This window comes from Phoca vitulina, unplaced genomic scaffold (genome assembly GCF_004348235.1).
Source record: "Phoca vitulina isolate PV1807 unplaced genomic scaffold, GSC_HSeal_1.0 scaffold2, whole genome shotgun sequence".
In the NCBI taxonomy this organism is placed as follows: Eukaryota; Metazoa; Chordata; class Mammalia; order Carnivora; family Phocidae; genus Phoca; species Phoca vitulina.
The window spans coordinates 4,694,728-4,713,058 of NW_022589705.1; the positions used below are offsets into that span (position 1 = coordinate 4,694,728).

At 46.8% G+C, this 18,331-nt stretch overlaps 1 protein-coding gene across 1 annotated transcript in view; it reads left to right on the top strand.

Moving 5' to 3' along the window:
• The window catches only part of CD58 (CD58 molecule), a 40,022-nt gene extending 23,399 nt beyond the window's left edge, over positions 1 to 16,623 (top strand). The window contains exons 3-6 of the mRNA XM_032420777.1: positions 97 to 360; positions 8,938 to 9,018; positions 11,472 to 11,508; positions 15,873 to 16,623. Coding sequence (XP_032276668.1) covers positions 97 to 360; positions 8,938 to 9,018; positions 11,472 to 11,508; positions 15,873 to 15,882 — 392 coding nt within the window. The 3' untranslated portion in view covers positions 15,883 to 16,623. The remainder of the gene's footprint in view (positions 1 to 96; positions 361 to 8,937; positions 9,019 to 11,471; positions 11,509 to 15,872) is intronic.
• Positions 16,624 to 18,331: the final 1,708 nt, after the last annotated feature.

Below are 18,331 nucleotides of genomic sequence, written 5' to 3' on the forward strand. Positions count from 1 at the left end.
AGCTCATAAGGAAGTTGGGAGCTCTTCATACCTTTGTAGACGATGAGCCTAAATGTTACTCTTTCCTGTACTAAATACTACCTTTCTTTTATCCAGATCCTCTTCCATCTCCAACACTAAATTGCACCTCGACTGCTGAAGACATTACAGTCCGTTGCAGGATCCCGGAATCTTACAACCACGCAGAATTTTTAAACTACTCATGGAATTGCTTTTCAGCACTGTGTGAAAATAGCTCCAATCCATCTGAAGTGTTGATTAAGAAGAAAAATGATCTCTCACAGGAAATACAGTGTACTGTTAGCAACCCATTGTCCAAACAGACATCATCGCTTGCTTTAGCAACCTGTGTCCCAAACGGTGAGTAAACGACCCAGTGTGTCATGGCGGGGATACTCTCTACAGGTGGGGTCCAGGGACCGTGGGTGGTTCCGGAGTTTCAAACCAGAGATGCTGACTTGCATTTCACAAGTCTGAAATGTAAAATGAGGTATGGTTTTCACAGACACTGCATTACAGATACACAGATGCCATTTCTTAGCCTTTTCTGTGTCAAGCACCGTTCTCATACATTTGTTAAGTAATTCAGTCTTCCCCCAACTGTATGAGTTGGGTACTAGTCACTATGATCCTTATTTTATGGGCAGAAACCCGGACACAGGGAGTTTAGTGTGATTGATTGCCTCAGGTCAACGGATAGTAAGGGGCAGAGCCTGGTTTTGAAGTCAGGCCATCGGGCTCCAGAGCCCATGCTCCTAACTATTCACAACAGTACTTTGTAATGTTCTTAATAACCATTGTGTTCTTAAAGGCTGCACTTGTGCTCCAAGAATGTGCACTAGGTACATTTGTCTATACGCGACTCCATAAATAGCATGACAATCTGTCTTGGCTGTGGTCTTTTTATTTTGTTTAACTATCATGTACCTTTGTAATTTGCAATTTTTATTATCGGGGTTTTTTTTACATTAGATTCCCAGTTTACAGACAAAAGGATTGGTAATTTGAAAGTGGATCATTAGAACATAAAAGAAGAGATGACAATTGTGAACACATATAGTGCAGAACAGTATCCTAATTGTAAATAGTGAACCAGATCCAAGGGCAAACACAGACTCTTTGAGTCTCTTTGGGCAGCGATTGGGTGATTCTGTGAATCAATTTTTTCTGAACAAGCAACTGAAACAGAAAAAGGCAATTAGTCAATATAATGAATATAGAAAACCTTGAATTATATTTGATTAGTGAGCCCTTCTCCCTGAGTCTTCGATGTACTGTCCTTTTTTGAAAATTTTCTTTCCTCTCTCCCCTCTTTCTTTTCTCCTCTCTCCTTTTTCCTCTTTCCTCTCTCCTTTTCTTAGTAGGTTCCATGCCCAGGGTGGAGCCCAACATGGGGTTTGAACTCACCACCCTGAGATCAAGACCTGAGCTGAGATCAAGAGTCAGACGCTTAACCAACTGAGCCACCCAGGCACCCTGAAAATTTTCAGATAATGACATGGAGGCCTTAAGTTCATTTTATCATTTTCAGACTAAGCAGTGTGATTTCCTGGGTAAAACAAATACTTCCAGATGAAGTGCAAAATGAGTTCCAGTTCTTAACTGATGGTTTTGGTCCCTAAAGGCAGAAAAAAGACCAAACCCACAGAGGTACCACTCAGGGAGGCACCCTTCATGCAAGTCACACAATTATCCAGAAGATTTGAAAGCCAGCTGCAAAGTCAATGACAATTGTTATGCTTGGAGCAAACACTTCTTTCTTAATTCCACTTAGTGGGTGTTGCATAATAGCCAAGGTGTATACCATATCCAAGGTGTGGAAATGCAGTTTGCATGCTAGCAGATAGTTGTCTTATCATGGGAACAAGAAACAAAAGCAGTGTGCTATTTTGGCTTTGGCCTGTGTGTGATTCACATAACCAACAAGAAAAAGAAGGTATTGTGTGCAGAATGAACGAGCAAGTTGAAATCTTGAAAAGCTTCTTGTGTCCCAAGAGTCAAATGCTTGAAGGAAATAATTTCTGAAGAAGATCCTCTATAGATTTATATGGAATATTTTAAGAGATTTTCCAGCATTTTGCCCTTACATAGGTTTTCATTTAACCTTTACCATTGGAATTGAATGTCCAAATAAGATGCCCTTCCCTGTAGATACCTTGAGAAAAGATTGTCTTGATCACATCCCTCTCATTGATGATAAGAGATTGTTAATTTGCAAACAAACTCTCTTTTTTATGCAATAATGGTGATTCATCTTTCTTTTACATTTCCCCCCACCCAAACTAATAGTTCAGATTGCATTATAGATTTTGTGAAAGTTTGAGAAACATTGCTAGGTAGTTCTTAGGTCATCTAAATCCTGGAGTGGTGCTGGGGCAACTGGGTGGCTCAGTCTAACTTCATCTCAGGTCATGATCCCGGGGTCCTGGGATCGAGCCCCACATCGGGCTCCCCACTCAGCGGGGAGCCTGTTTCTCCCTCTGCCTCTGCCCACCGCTCCGCCTACCTGTGTGCGCTCTCTCTGTCAGATAAATAAATAAAATCTTTAAAAATAAATAAATAAATCCCAGAGTCGTGCTGACATAGGAGACCTATATCTGGGGTCCTGCATCGGGCTCCCTGCTCAGCGGGAAGCCTGCTTCTCCCTCTCCCACTCCCCCTGCTTGTGTTCCCTCTCTTGCTGTGTCTTTCTCTGTCAAATAAATAAATAAAATCTTAAAAAAAAAAAATTGTGCTCTCTGGAGTCAAACAGGGGTTCATATCTCTATTTGCCTCAAAGCAAGTGGGAAGAGAGAGGAGAGAGCACAGTCCTTCCCTTTAAAGATCCACCCAGTGCGGCATGCATCACTTCCAGTGCCAGCAGCTTGGCCAGACTGAGTTCACGGCCACAGCTGCTGGGGGAGGCTGGGAAATGTCCTCCTTAGCTGGCCGGCCATGCACCCACTTAAAACACAGGGGTTCTATTACCAAAGGAAAATGGGGAGATTGGGTATGGGGACCACTAGAGGCTTCTACCACAATGAATATAACTTGTACCATTTTATTTTATTTTTAAAGATTTATTTATTTATTTGAGAGAGAGAGAGAGAGAACATGTGCAAGTTGGGAGAGGGGCAGAGGGAGAAGGAGAGAGGACATCTCAAGCAGACTCCCTACTGAGTGCAGAGCCCAATGCGGGGCTCGATCTCACGATCCATGAGATGATGACCTGAGCCAAAACCAAGAGTTGGACGCTTAATTGACTGAGCCACCCAGGTGCCCGCCCCTAACTTGTACCATTTTAAAACATAGAGGAAATCGGAAAAACTTAAAGACTGATATAAGTAGCAAATGTAAGTAGAGATTCTTGCTTTTTTGCACCTCACTGGTCATTTCGTGTACTCTCTGGGGTTTATGCACCCAATTTAGAAACTCTGGGTCTCAGCCAGAGGTTATGGTGTCTCAGAAGACCGTGATAGCAGCAGAGATTGGGAGAAGTGGTTCAGGTTAGGGTACATGTTGAAAATACAGCCCCAAGAATTCCTAATGATTTGAGTGGGGGAGAAGGGTCCCTAATAAGAAATGTGCAAATGACCCCCAGATTTCTGGCTCAAGCCACTGGATGAACAGTGTCACCATTTACTGAGACTAGAAAGCAGAGAAGCAGGTGTGTGGAGGATATAAGAAGTTTGGTTTGGGGCATGTTTGAGATGCCCGTTAGATTTCAAATGGAGACGTCAGGTAAGGCACTTTGATTTACGAGTCTAGGTCTGGTGAGTCGTTCGCACGGGAGGAGTAACTGTGGGCAGAATCAGCATATAGTCGGCATTTAAAGCCATGGGACTAGGTGAGACCACCTAGTGAGCAGAAGGGACAGGGACCGAGTCTCGGGAACTCCAGCATTTAGAGGCTGTTGAGAGGATGAGCGTCCAGCAGAGGAGAAGACTGAGAAGGACCTCCAGGGAGGCAGGAAGAAAACTCCAGCATGGTGGCATCTCAGGAGCCAGGGGAAGAGAAAAGGAGCAGACTGAAGAACTTCTTTTACTGTCAGTGTCATCTCCCCTGAGTATCTGCCCTCCCAGAGTGGTGGCAGCATCTGGCATCATCCCTGGGACAAAGGTTTTTGGAAGGGACTGGATCAAGTACTGTTAGATTCAGCTGTTTAAAAAAAAAAAATTTTTTTTTTTTTAAATATCGGTGGCGTAAAAATGTAGATGACTTCTTTCACATTAACTATATATCTATATATCTCCCAGGTAGGCAGCGCTGGGCATACTGCTGCTTGATGAAGTTGTCAGAGACCCAGCAGCAGCCTGGTTCCTCCTGCCTTCCCCACTATTTCAGGCAGGAGGATCCAGAAAAGGGAGACTTTGGAGAAATCCCACACAACCCTTCCTTCAGCTCAGTGTCCAACACTTAGTCACGTGGTCAAACCTAGCTGCAAGAAAGGCTGAGGAATTAATGTTTGAGTGGAGTGATAGTATGCCCAGCTGAAAATCTGGACTCTGTTCCTAAAGAGAGGCGAATGGAGAGGGGGCGTTACAGGGAGCTAACTAGCAGTTTCTGGCCAGGGGCTTCTCACATCATACAGGTGGGATCAAACTTCCTGTTTGTCCTAACCCACCTGTGTTCCCAATAAGAGGAAAGGGTGTGTGTTCACATTCTCATTCTCATTTGTTCATTCACTTTCTCCCTCCCCTCCCCAGCCTCTCCCTTTTTCTTTTAACCCTCAGTGTTTGCCGTTGGTGACCCCATCCTTCCCTTAGCAGGGCATTGTGATTGTTTTGCCATATGCTTAAGTATTCTGCCTTTGTATTTTTAGTAGCTGGATGGAGTCCACCTTATAAACATGTCTTCCTTTTCCGTTGAGGACACGTAGGTTGTTTTAGCTTTTTGATACTGTCAGGAAAGCTGCGGTAAATATCTTTGTGCCTTTTTTGGAGGGAGGGGAAGGGCACATCCCTGATGGTTTCTGTAGGTTAACATCTTAGAAATGGACTTGTGGGGTCAAAGGATGTTAGTAGAGATACCAGTGGGCAGCTCCCCAGTAGCTTGATGGTGATAGCTAATAGCTGTCCTCAAGGGTGTTAACTCAGCTGATGCTCACGACTGCCCTGTGAGATAGGCATATTTATCAATCCCATTTACAGTTACCCCTTGAGGAAGCCGAGGCACCAAGAGGTTAAAGCACTCTCTGAGTGTTGTAATGGTTCAGTGAGACTATGGGCGTGTCATCCAGCACAGCGTCTGGCTGCTTTATGGCAGACGTTTTTACTGAGCACTTGTAACGCTACTGCCAAATTGCCCTACCAGACACACGCTGCTAAGTTCAGCTTCCACAGGTAGTGTGGGCTAGCTGAGAACAACACTTCTAGTGTAATATTTGCATCTTTTAATAAATAACACTGGGCTTGCTATGTATCAACCTTGTGCGGGTAAGTTTATTTATAAATACAGTCGGTTCTCTTGATTTGTGGTAGTCGTGTGTCATAAAGTCACCGTGAATACGGAATTAGTGAATACTGAATGTTGCTCCTGGGACATGCAGGGTTAGGTTCCTGCAAGCTTCTGGTCACATTTTTGGCAAAAAATCAATAAATAACCTTGTTTTGTGTGTGTTTCTATGTAAAGACTCCTTATTATATATGTATTGTTGATTCATGAACATTGGACTCCCGGCCAACAGCACCATGACTTACGCCTAGATGAAGCGTATCTAACACACACATTTTCTCTGAAAGGCACATCCCAGCCTTCTTGCAATTAGGAACGCTACACAGCACTTTGGCACTGTGTTTGGGGCTATTTTAGACAATGAAATAGCCAACAAAAAGCGACAAAAGTGTGGCAGTACACAGACCAGGAATAGGACATTTGCTTACATTAGAGGAGAGGACTCAAGAACAAGAGCGTTGCCTTGTTTGGCCTCAGCTGGGGACGTGCGCACCTAGCAATCAGTTTTTTTTTTTTTTTTAATTTTATTTTGTTATGTTAGTCACCATACAGTACATCATTAGTTTTTGATGTGGTGATCCATGATCCATTGTTTTCGTATAACACCCAGTGCTCCATGCAGTACGTGCCCTCCTTAATACCCATCAGCGGGCTAACCAATCCCCCCTCTCCCCTCCCCTCTAAAACCCTGTTTGTTTCTCAGAGTCCATAGTCTCTCATGGTTCATCTCTGCCTCCGATTTCCCTCCCTTCATTTTTCCCTTCCTTCTCCTAATGTCCTCCATGCTATTCCACAAATGTTCCACAAATAAGTGAAACCATATGATAATTGACTTTCTGTGTTCCACAAATAAGTGAAACCATATGATAATTGACTTTCTGTGTTTGACTTATTTCACTTAGCATAATCTCCTCCAGTCCCATCCATGTTGATGTAAAAGTTGGGTATTCATCCTTTCTGATGGCTGAGTAATATTCCATTGTATATATGGACCCCATCTTCTTTATCCATTCATCTGTTGAAGGGCATCTCAGCTCTTTCCACAGTTTGGCTATTGCGGACATTGCTGCTATGAACACTGGGGTGCATATGGCCCTTCTTTTCACTACATCTGTGTCTTTGGGGTAAATACCCAGGAGTGCAATTGCTGGGTCATAGGGTAGCTCTATTTTTAAATTTTTGAGGCACCTCCACACTGTTTTCCAAAGTGGCTGTACCAACTTGCATTCCCACCAACAGTGTAAGAGGGTTCCCCTTTCTCCACAACCTCTCCAACATTTGTTGTTTCTTTCCCTGTCCATTTTTGCCATTCTAACTGGTGTAAGGTGGTATCTCAATGTGGTTTTGATTCGAATTTCCCTGATGGCTAATGATGATGAACATTTTTTTCATGTGTCTGTTAGCCATTTGTATGTCTTCTTCAGAGAAGTGTCTTTTCATATCTTCTGCCCATTTTTTGACTTGATTATTTGTTTTTTGGGTGTTGAGTTTGAGAAGTTCTTTATAGATCTTGGATACCAGCCCTTTATCTGTAGTGTCATTTGCAAATATCTTCTCCCATTCTGTGGGTTGCCTCTTTGTTTTGTTGACTGTTTCCTTTGCTGTGCAGAAGCTTTTTATCTTGATGAAGTCCCAAAAGTTCATTTTTGCTTTTGTTTCACTAGCTTTCGGAGATGTATCTTGAAAGAAGTTGCTGTGGGCGATGTCAAAGAGGTTACTGCCTATGTTCTCCTCTAGGATTTTGTTGGATTCCTGTCTCACATTGAGGTCTTTCATCCACTTTGAGTTTATCTTTGTGAACGGTGTTAGAGAATGGTCGAGTTTCATTCTTCTGCATGTGGCTGTCCAATTTTCCCAGCACCATTTATTGAAGAGACTGTCTTTTTTCCATTGCATGTTTTTTCCTGCTTTGTCAAAGATTTTTTGACCATAGAGTTGAGGGCCCATTATCTGGGTTCTCTATTCTGTTCCATTGGTCTGTATGTCTGTTTTTGTGCCAGTACCATGCTGTCTTGGTGATCACTGATTTGTAGTATAGCTTGAAATTGGGCAACATGATGCCCCCAACTTTGTTTTTCTTTTTCAACATTTCCTTGGCGATTCGGGGTCTTTTCTGTTTCCATACAAATTTTAGGATTGTCTGTTCCAGCACTTTGAAAAATGTCATTGGAATTTTGATGGGGATGGCATTGAAGGTATAGATTGCTCTGGGTAGCATAGACATTTTAACAATGTTTATTCTTCCGATCCATGAGCATGGAATATTTTTCCATCTTTTTGTGTCTTCTTCAATTTCTTTCATGAGTGTTCTGTAGTTCCTAGAGTATAGATCCTTTACCTCTTTGGTTAGGTTTATTCTGAGGTATCTTATGGTTTTTGGTGCTATTGTAAATGGAATCGTTTCTCTAATTTCTCTTTCTACAGTTGCGTTGTTAGTGTATAAGAAAGCAACTGATTTCTGTGCATTGATTTTGAATCCTGCCACATTACTGAATTGCTGGATGAGTTCTAGTAATTTGGGGGTGGAGTCTTTTGGGTTTTCCACATAAAGTATCATGTCGTCTGTGAAAAGAGAGAGTTTGACTTCTTCTTTGCCAATTTGAATACCTTTTATTTCTTTTTGTGTCTGATTGCTGTTGCCAGGACTTCTAGTACTATGTTGAACAATAGTGGTGAGAGTGGGCATCCTTGACGTCTTCCTGATCTTAAGGGAAAGGCTCTCAGCTTTTCCCCATTGAGGAGGATATTCGCTGTGGGTTTTTCATAGATGGATTTTACGAACTTGAGGAATGTTCCCTCTATCCCTATACTCTGAAGAGTTTTAATCAGGAAAGGATGTTGTATTTTGTCAAATGCTTTTTCTGCATCGAGAGGACCATATGGTTCTTCTCCCTCCTCTTATTAATGTGTTCTATCACATTGATTGATTTGCGAATGTGGAACCACCCTTGCATCCCGGGGATAAATCCCACCTGGTCATGGTGGATGAACCTTTTAATGTATTGTTGGATCCTATTAGCTAGGATTTTGTTGAGCATTTTGGAATCCATATTCATCGGGGATATCGGTCTGAAATTCTCCTTTTTGATGGGGTCTTGCCTGGTTTGGGGATTAAGGTAATGCTGGCCTCATAGAATGAGTCTGGAAATTTTCCTTCTGTTTGTATTTTTTGAAACAGCTTCAGTAGAATAGGTGTTATTTCTTTTTTGAATGTTTGGTAGAATTCCCCAGGGAATCCATCAGGCCCTGGACTCTTGTTTTTTGGGAGGTTTTTGATCACTAGCAATCAGATTTTTCACCATCCTGCTGCACGTGTCCTCTAGGGACCGTGAACATGCTGTGAGCATTGACGTGGGGAGGACACATATATTTTAGCAAGTAGGTAGATTGCAGATATGGAATCTGCAAATAAGGAGAGTCACCTGGATCTCTGTTTTGATCAGTCTGGCTGTTTCTTTCTTTCTCACTGGCTTCCTTTTTTTTCTTTTTTTTTTTTTTTTACAGGGCAGTCAAGGCACAATTTTGTGATTTTACCAGCAGTAGTCCTCGTAGCAGGAGTGGCATTTTTTTTGCTGTTTAGAAAAGGTATGTATACTTTCTTTCAACAAAATAAGTTTTCAAACTCGAATTGGGTTTTCAAAGGCCAGAAAATTGATAGTTTAGAGACTAAAGCAAAGTTCGGAATTTTAAGCGTTTGGAAGAAAACCAAGCCTTTTGTTTCGTTTTGTGTTCCTTGTTGTCCGAGGTTGCTGGGTCTGCCAGGTTTGCCAAGATTTTGCATGATCTTAAGGGCGGAAGGAATCCTCAGGCCATAGGGGGCTTTACAGACGTGGAAACACAGACGGATGTTCCCCGGCCTCCTTCTACTTGTGGTCTGCTTCAGCAGATATTATATCTCTGGTCTCCAAGCTGGATTTTGCAAAAGACCACTTGCTCTTGGCTGCCAGGGCCGTACTTTCCACATCTTCTAGCCCAAAAGGAGGTCCCGGGGAAAAGGCAGCTGTTGTTGGGGTTTGGTGACTTGGAGTGGGTCATAATGACCTGGTATTACCTGCACTGCCTTCCTGAGCCATCCTTGCTTCCTTAGAGATGTGGGCCAGCCTGGAAGGCAGCCCATGTGCCCTGGAGAATGAGTAACCTGCCTCCCATCCTGTTCTTTCCTGGGACAAGAAGCCCCTCCTCAAGCCCCAGGGGACACAGACCAGGATCCAGGCTGTAAATGTGAAGACCAGATGTTCTTGCAGCCCCGACACTTTCCATATCCGCTTTCTCCAGAAGGCTCTTTGCAAGACTGATTTGTCACTGCCACAGGGAATGCGGAAGAGTCAGCTTTCAGCCACGTGATGGTGTGTAGGACCCATGTCATTTCACATTCACGTCTTGGACCAACTTAGATTTCAGGTTCCCTAGACCTGCACTGCTCAGTACCGTAGGCAGTGGCCACGTGGAGTGGTTTAAATATAAAATCAAATTCATTAAATTTAATTTAAAATTTCTTTCTTCATTTGAACTATCCACATATGAAGTGCTCGGTAGCCACAGAGAGCCAGCGGCTACCGTAATGGGACGGACCAGACCAGATAGAGAAGAATTCCATCATCGCAGAAAGTTCTGTCCGTCATTGCTGTCCTAGACTACTGTTTGCACATTGCCACTAGAATATGGCGTCTCAGGGATACTGTGTCCGTATTATAGGTTGCAAATACCACAAAGATCCCTAGGTAGTAGATTACAAGTCGGTTGACTCCTCTAAATAAGATAGAAAAATCAGCTGAAGAAAGTTTTGAGGCTTCATTACCAATGAGTAAAATATTGGGGCAACTCAGATGTTCTTGTAAAAAATTATTTTTAATCCCCAAATAGCAGCATCATTGTTAATCGTCTCCATAACAGATTGGTCCCCAGAAACCAAAATCATTTTCCACTCAGAGTTCTTGTGGGCCTGTCACCAGAATACCTGAACCAAAAAAAGGTGGTACTGAGTGCCCAGGTAATTCCAAAACAGTCGGTTGATTTAGCTTTTAAAAAAAAGTTCACTCAGTGGAGAGAAGGTTACTCCCATGGGCAGTACTGGTAGCTCTGTATAACTTGAAGAAAAAAATTGTCTTGAAAAGAATGACTTCAGCCAGCTTCACAATCGTAAAGCCATAACTTGGGAAAGGGTGAGGCATTTGGCACGGAGCCTTCTGAGGGGGACAGGGGAAAGCAGCTGCCGCGGTGAGTTGTAGTTGACAGACACCGGGGTGGGTTCAGTCGAGCCTGTGGACTAGGCTGCTGGACCGCTAGTCTGGCTCCAGACGAGGGCTGATGCCTTTTACGGGAGGACACTGATGGGTATGTGTGTGGAAGCCATATCTTAATGTCCAAAACGGCGCTGTCCAAAATGGTAGCCATGAGCCACCTGCGGCCGTTGAACCCTTGAAACGTGGGGGTCCAAACAGATGTGCTGAAATAGAAATTACACACTGGATTTTTAAGACTTAATACTTGAAAAGGGCTGCAAAATATCTCATTAGTAATGTTTATTTTGATTGCATGTTAAAATGATAATATTTTTGACACGTTGGGCTTAATAAAGTATGTTGAAAATTATTAAAGTGTCAAAATTAAACATTAAAATTAATTTCAAAATTAAAACATTTTGAAAATGAATTTCACCCAGTTCTTTTTCCTTTGTAAGGTGACTGCTAAAATTGTTAAATTACCCCTGTGGCTCACATATTCCTGGGCAGTGCTGGCCCACGCCGTCCGAGCCTGCCCTACATCTTTAGCCTTATGCATGAGCCGCTGTAGAAATAGCCATTGTTGTTCAGTGTTTGGTTTTCTTTTTCTGTCATCTGATGAGCAGTTTTGGAACACCTCTTTGGACCCCCTCTGTAGTTAGTTTAACTTAAGCATTTGGAAGAGCAGGAAGACCAACTTGACAGGTGTGGTTTAGAGTGTTCCAGATTCAGGTCTCCCATCAGGCAGGCTGTAACTGCAGATTTCAGCTTTGCTTTTCAGTCCTTTAACTGAGTTGAAAATTCCTTCGTTTGTAGGTTGTCTGAAATGTGGCAGAAACACAGAGAGAACCGAGTAAGTACCCTGTAGACTGTACGGTGGGTAAGTTACGTATCATGTAGCAGAACCAGGACAGCCCTGATGTAGAGCGCCTCTTCCTTGGGGACCATCTGTCTATCTGTCACTTGTCTTGAATGGGAATATGTAGCATCAGCGCTGGGCTCGGCACTTTCCGTGTAGCACCTCCTCACACCCTCACGATGGGCCTCGCACAGGGGTGTCATTACCACTTCCTTAGAGACAGCGACTATGAGAAGTGAGGTCCCATTGCTAAGAAGCAGTCGAGCTGGGATTCAAATCAGGGTCTTCAGACTCCGAGGGTTATACTGTTAGCCTCCATCTCCCATCCCGGGAGAACTGGACCAAGGATTGGGTTCACTTCGGGAGCCAGGGTCAGAGCTGGGCCTGTATCACAAACAAAAGCTAGGATCCAGACACTGTTAGGAGCAGCAGTGCTGACTAAGGAGGCTATGGAGGCTCCAGAAGGATCCCTGTCCCCCACCACGTCCCTGGCAGTCAGGAGGCAAGGGCCCAGGAGCTGGGCTTTAGGGGGTGATGGGAAGAGTAAAGGCTCAGGGCTGTAAAGGGCGGGATAGGGAGTGAAGAGTCATCCTCTTTGGGGCAGCAGATATCGGTGAATAGAGGGAGCTGGGGCTGAACTGGCAGGCTCGGCCATGCCAAGATACTGAGAGAGAGTTGCCAAGAGGCTTGTGTCATTTTTTTCTGGGAAACCACTGAGGATTTCTGAGCAGAGCTCTGCGTTAGACAAAGCATATGGGGAATTAACAGACAAGAGGCTGGAGAAGGGGACACTGGTTGGTGAACAATGAAACAGTGCAACCAAGCAGAGAGGTCCTGAATCGTGGTGGTTGTGGCAGAGTGGCCGTGAGGGCTAGGTGCGGGAGGAAGTGTGGTGGTCATATTAACGAACATTCCAGCTGAGAGGGCGGGCTCCCTGCAGTGGGGGCGGGGGGAGGGTGGGGGTTCCCTGCCAGCTCATCTCTCACGGGCCTCGGATGAGTCACTTCAACTCTCTGTGCCTCAGTTGTCTTCTGTGGAGAATGGGCATAACAAGAGTAGAGAAATAATAGTGTAGGTAATAATAGCATAGAAATAGCAACATGTATAAACAGGTTAATAAAAATAAAATGCTTTGAACAGTGACTGGCTCAGAATGGGGCTTAATAAATGTTACTGTGCTATTATGGTTATGAATATTATTATTATCCAGGAAAGTGGCCAGAAGTGGCAGGAATTCCGACGCTTGGTGCCTGGAAGATGGTGGCCCCACCAGGCATACGGAGGAGTCGGGCGCGGCTCTGGCTTGGGAAGCTGGGTCTATGCTGTGACGGGCTGAGTGTGGGGTGGGCGCATTACTTGGGTCCTAGGTCCGGCGCATAACTGCAGAAGTGGCTTTAGGGGCTGTGGCTGGAGCTACAGCATCTTCATCAGGACAGTAACTGATGCTCTGAGCATCTGAGGTCACCAAGAAAGCCAAGCCCAAGGCCCTCGGGTGATGGGCAGAGTGGAGGAGCCGGGGTGGGACAAGTCCAGGAGGAGAGCCAGGGTGGCCCCCTGCTAGAGACCCTCAGGGAGGTGGCTGCGTACTAAAGGGGAGGAGAGGCTAAGGAGGAGGGCGGGTGGTCAAGACCTTTGGCTTTGTTGAGTGAGTTGCTGATTTTCAAGAAAGCCATGGGGTCAGCGGTTGGGGTGGGAATGAGGACGGGCCTCTGCGCAGCAGGGAGCAGCTGCGTGCCACGGGGCCCGGGGACTCAGAGGGTCCCTTTCTCCCCAGCTGCTGGCCGGGACACGCCCAGGTTACCAGGGAGGCCGGCGGTGGCAGGAGGCCATGCGGAGGGGGCTGGAGAGGGGGTGAGCAACGGTAGGTGAGGTGAGGAACAGGTGTGCCAGCAGGGAAGTGGGAGAGAAAGATGACACGGTGGCTATTACAGATTGGCGGCAGTAAGCATGAGTGCCAGGGCAGGGCGAGATTCCCGGTGGGCCTCTGCTGAGACCCAGCTGGTGACAGCGGAGGAGTGCCATCAGAAGCATGACTGCCGACGTCATGCAAGGCAGGCTGTGAGCCAGAGGTGATGGAGCATCCCAGAGCTCATGCCCTCGCCGGCTGCTCGCTTTCACAGAGGCTACTGCAGTGAGGTCAGGCACTGTGTTAGCTGATGGCTTGAGATCATGTTCCCAGGGAGGCCTGACATTGTGTGGGATTCAGAGAAGGGATACGTTAGGGCTCCCACCCTGGAGCAGCTTGTGGGCACACTGGAGAGAGAGGACGAGAACATAAACAGTTAGAAGGGCGGAGGCACGGGGTAATGGGCCAGAATGTGTGGTGGGGATGGTCAGGGCTGGGCAGCCAGCCGAGGGGAGGTGAAGAGGCCAGAATCATCATGAAGACTCTGAGCGGGGGAGGATGGGAGCTGGATCTTCAGAGCAGGGGTGGAGTGGAAAAGGCATTCCAGCCAGGAGAAGCAGCAGAGGCAAAGACATGGAGGGGAGCTAAACCCTCGTGGTTTATTTGACGGAGAGATTGGCCTACGTAGCATCAAGGTGAGCAAGTGGCAGAAGAGTGAAGTCAGGGGCATGAAGATGGAATGATATGGGAATAGGGAGCCATTGCAGGCTCTTGAGCAGGAGAGTTCCAAAAAGCATGAAAAGCACTGCTTTGGGATAATGAGTCTAGGAAGGTAAAAATGACATCTGAGGGTGACATCCTGGGGAGAAACCTAGGTAGCTTGGGGCTGGGTGTGGGAGCTCACATTTCTTGGTGTATTTTTGTTTACTCTTCAGATTTTGTACTTTGTGTATTTACTACCTATTTAATAATAATTTTTAAATTTAAAGAGCCCACTGTGGCTGCAGTGGGACTTCCTTAAACTCAATTATTAAAAGAGTTTACATATATGGTGGAGGGGGGAAGGGTTGGAAGAGCAGTGGGGGAGGGGACACGCATAACCAGGAACAAAGGCCAAATTGTCACATTTCTGTGAGGACAGTGTCTGAAAGAGCTAGACCCAATCAGAAAATATCCAAGGACAGCCAGTAGATTTCAGATAGCTGAGAGAAAAATGGACATGACATCACACCTTTCACCCACACAGGCCAATGTCGACAATTTCCGGGAGTGCTGGTAGTCTCTGTTTTTGTGTAAATGCCTAGAAAACAGGTCACAAAGTCACCCAGGTTAAAAAGGGAGCAGAGAACCCTGTTTCCGTGGGAAGAAAGATCTGCAGTCTGTAGGCCGTGTCTCAGCCTGAAGGGGAGCTGGAGAGGCAGGCCCCATTCATTGGCAGGAGGTGCAACATGTGTGGGTGTGGGGGAGGAGAGCCCCCTGCGGGGGGGCGGGGGGGTGGGGGGAGCAGCAGGGCACCGAGCCCTGCACCTGCAGAGCTGCTCTAAGGAGTCCTGTGCCTGCTGGGACACGTTTGGGAAGCAGCGCCCACTTCATCCCCCTCAAAAATTCACTGCACCCATTTTCACGTTCTGTTAGATTATTTTTTTTAAGGTTTAATTTATTTATTTGAGAGAGAGCACAAGCAGAGGGGAGAGGCAGAGGGAGAGGGAGAAGCAGACTCCCCTCTGCAGGGAGCCCGATGTGGGACTTGATCCCGGGACCCCGGGACCAAGACCTGAGCCAAAGGCAGACACCCAACTGGCTGAGCCACCCAGGCGCCTATTAGATTCTTAATAAGGAAAGCTCATAATTTGCTCCCTTTTACCTAACCCCTGTGACTCCAGCGCTCACTGTTTATGATCTCTGGTCACTAACGGGGTACAGATATTTGGGGAGCCCTGGTGTGGTCTGGGCTGCGCCTGGCAGATCTGGTCTGACCTCTGAAGTACAGACCGTAGGGAAGGCACTAGGCAAGAACGGGAACCTCAGTTTGAAGGGGTGTGTCCAGGCAGTTCTGCAGCTTTGTGCCTGGGCTCATTTCCTCTGAGCTAACCCGGGCTGGTCCTGTCGCCACCGCAGAGATGACTCATCAGGAAGAGAGGCTGAGGGAGGGCCAGTAACTCCCCAGGAGACTCATGTGGCAAGGAGCGGATAACTGCCACAAAGAGAAGCAGCTCACGTAAGGGTCCTTAAGGTCTCAGCTTTGTTCTTTGGAGAGTTCGATGACACTCAAAGACTGAGTTGGTTTGAGGAAACGGGCTGTTAACGAGTGCCTCGCACTGAAGGTGGTACTTCCTGTGGGCCTCCAGCTGCCATCCCAGGAGGGCCCAAGACCAGTCTCCCTCCATCTCTGCTCCCCGGAGCCCTTGGCTTTGATGGCTTTATTGTAAAAGGGCTACTCGCATTAGACTAGGAGGGTGATTTGGTCTGCATTTTACAAGTTACTAACATGAGATCTTTTTTTTTTTAATAGCCCCAGTTGACCGGTACTACAAGATGAAATCAAATGTATAGCGACTAAGTTATTTAAATAATGGAACAAAAAGCCATCTGATTTGCCATTCAAGTTTATGTCATCTTCGAGGACATTTTGGAATTCTAATCTGAAGTGGCCCTCCACCAGAAGGTTCTTTCCTGGAAGAAATATCAACTAACAACCAGCACCAGTATCTACCCTATCCCTGCTGTGATCTATGACTAGATACTGTAGATGACTTTTGCCTCTCAATTTTTTACTATGAATTTTCTATCAGATATAAATTTGTAAATATGTAAATATATACATAAGTGGTAGATGGTTTGGCTTTTTTTTTTTTTCCCTCTTAGGTCAGAAAAATATTCTGAGTCACATACCTCAGGAGGTGAAGGTTTTTTCCTAAAATCTATCCTCCGCTTCTCTTTTGTTTTAGAGGGAAAAGAATTCATTGCAGGATTGGTAGTAGAGTGAGGGAGGAGATGGACAAAGTACGTTCCGCGTGCTGGGTCCGTTGCTCTTGACAGGAGGCGAGGACACACGGGTCTTTCGTTTATTTTGCTAAGACCAGATCGCCGCCATCCACACGCAGGGAGACTTGTCTCATGAAGGTCTCTTAACTCACTCGGTGTCTGATGTTAGCTGTCACATGGGCAGGGAAACAGCAGAGAACTCTTAAAAACTGTAAAGTCCTGGGGCACCTGGGTGGCTCAGTCGTTAAGCGTCTGCCTTCGGCTCAGGTCGTGATCCCAGGGTCCTGGGATCGAGCCCCGCATCGGGCTCCTTGCTCCGCGGGAAGCCTGCTTCTCCCTCTCCCGCTCCCCCTGCTTGTTTCCCTCTCGCTGTCTCTGTCTCTGTCAAATAAATAAATAAAATCTTTAAAAACAAAAACAAACTGTAAAGTCCTATACAAATGCAGAACAGAAGCGTCTCCTGAATGAGGAAGCAGACGGCCCTGGCTGTCCCTCAGGTGGCCGTCATATATACGAACATCCCAAGCCCTTAGCTCCTGAACCCACACTACCCCTGGAGCTCCTGCCACATGAGAGTCTTCAGCCTCAAAGAGGAAATACTGCTTTTTCACACCAAGACAAAGTGTGCTGAAAGCCCCGTGAGGCAGCTCTCTCAGGGCCCCTCCCAGGTTATCAGCAAGAATGAGGCGGGGTCCTGGGCGCCCTGAGTACTGCTGGGAAGACCCACCCCTACTTCTCCCTGGTCCTCCCACCTCTGGGCAGCAAAGCTTCCTATCAAAATGTGTGTCTGGCTCATCCTGTGAAACCCTTTATTCCAGGCCCTGTGGGGAGCCTGGGACTCCCAGAACATCCTTCGCCTTCCAGACCGTTGTCTCTAGATGCTCCGTAAGGCCCTTTCTGACCCCTCCATCAACGGCAAAATTCCTCGTATTCTCTGCTATGAATGTTCCCTCCACCTTTCTGTTCTCACCGGAACCTGACTCTCCCCGAGGGATGCTGCTTCCTGAGGCCCTCTCAAGGGCTGGTTCCTTCCTCTCCTGTGCTCCTTGGACCCTGGGCAAGAGGGAGGGCCGGTGTCCTCCTGGCTCCTGTCTGCTTCCAGCCCACGCCTCCTTCCTCAGTTCCGATGGGCAAACCAGCAGATCACCACCACCACACGCCCCTTTTCTGGTTATCTTTGTTGTTCCTCAACCTGTGAAAATTTTAGCGCTAGGTCCAGATCACTCTTTCCTAACGCTCCTCCCTTCAGAATCTGAGTGTGCTTTCAGAACCCCCAGGTCCAGTGCCCTGGCATGGTCTGCCCCAAGCATCTTGCCTCCCTCCCTTCCCAGCAGCCACCGTCCTGGTCTTGCCCCTGACCTTCCACCACCAATGCCCGCAGCCCCTCACAGTCCCTGTTAAAAGCGTCCCTGCTCCACTCTCCGTCTTACACGTCCCTCCCTGGGCGCCCCACTCCACAGACCCTGCAGCCCCACCAGGTCCTCCAAGCCAGTGACCCCACGGCCCCCCACTGGCCTGCAGCCGCTGCGACTTCTCGTTCCCTGAGCCGTGCTGGGTCTCCATGTTCATCATGAGAGCAACCTGCTACCTTCACTCTTTTACCCTGCGGTTCATCCTCCTCATTTGGCCAAATCCCAACCCTGGGCAGAGTCACCTCTGCTGATTCCCTCCCTGCACCTGAGCTGCTAAGGACCCCTGCAGGCAAAGACAGCCCTAGGCTGAGGAGTGTCATCTTAGTGACTGCAGACCCCCAGGGGGCTCCCAGTGGCTCTCAGCCTTGCTGCATTGCCCTGGTCTGCTCACTGTTTCCTCCCCTCTCTTCCTAGACCTGCAGCCCTGCCTGTGTCCTCATGCTCTGCTGCTCGCCTCACTTCCTCTGTCACTGAAACAAAAGCATCCAGAAGAACCTCCCGCCACATGTCTACACACCCAACTGCATTGGCAGCCATGTCCTTTGCCTCCCCTCCTGTGACTGCACGTGAACCC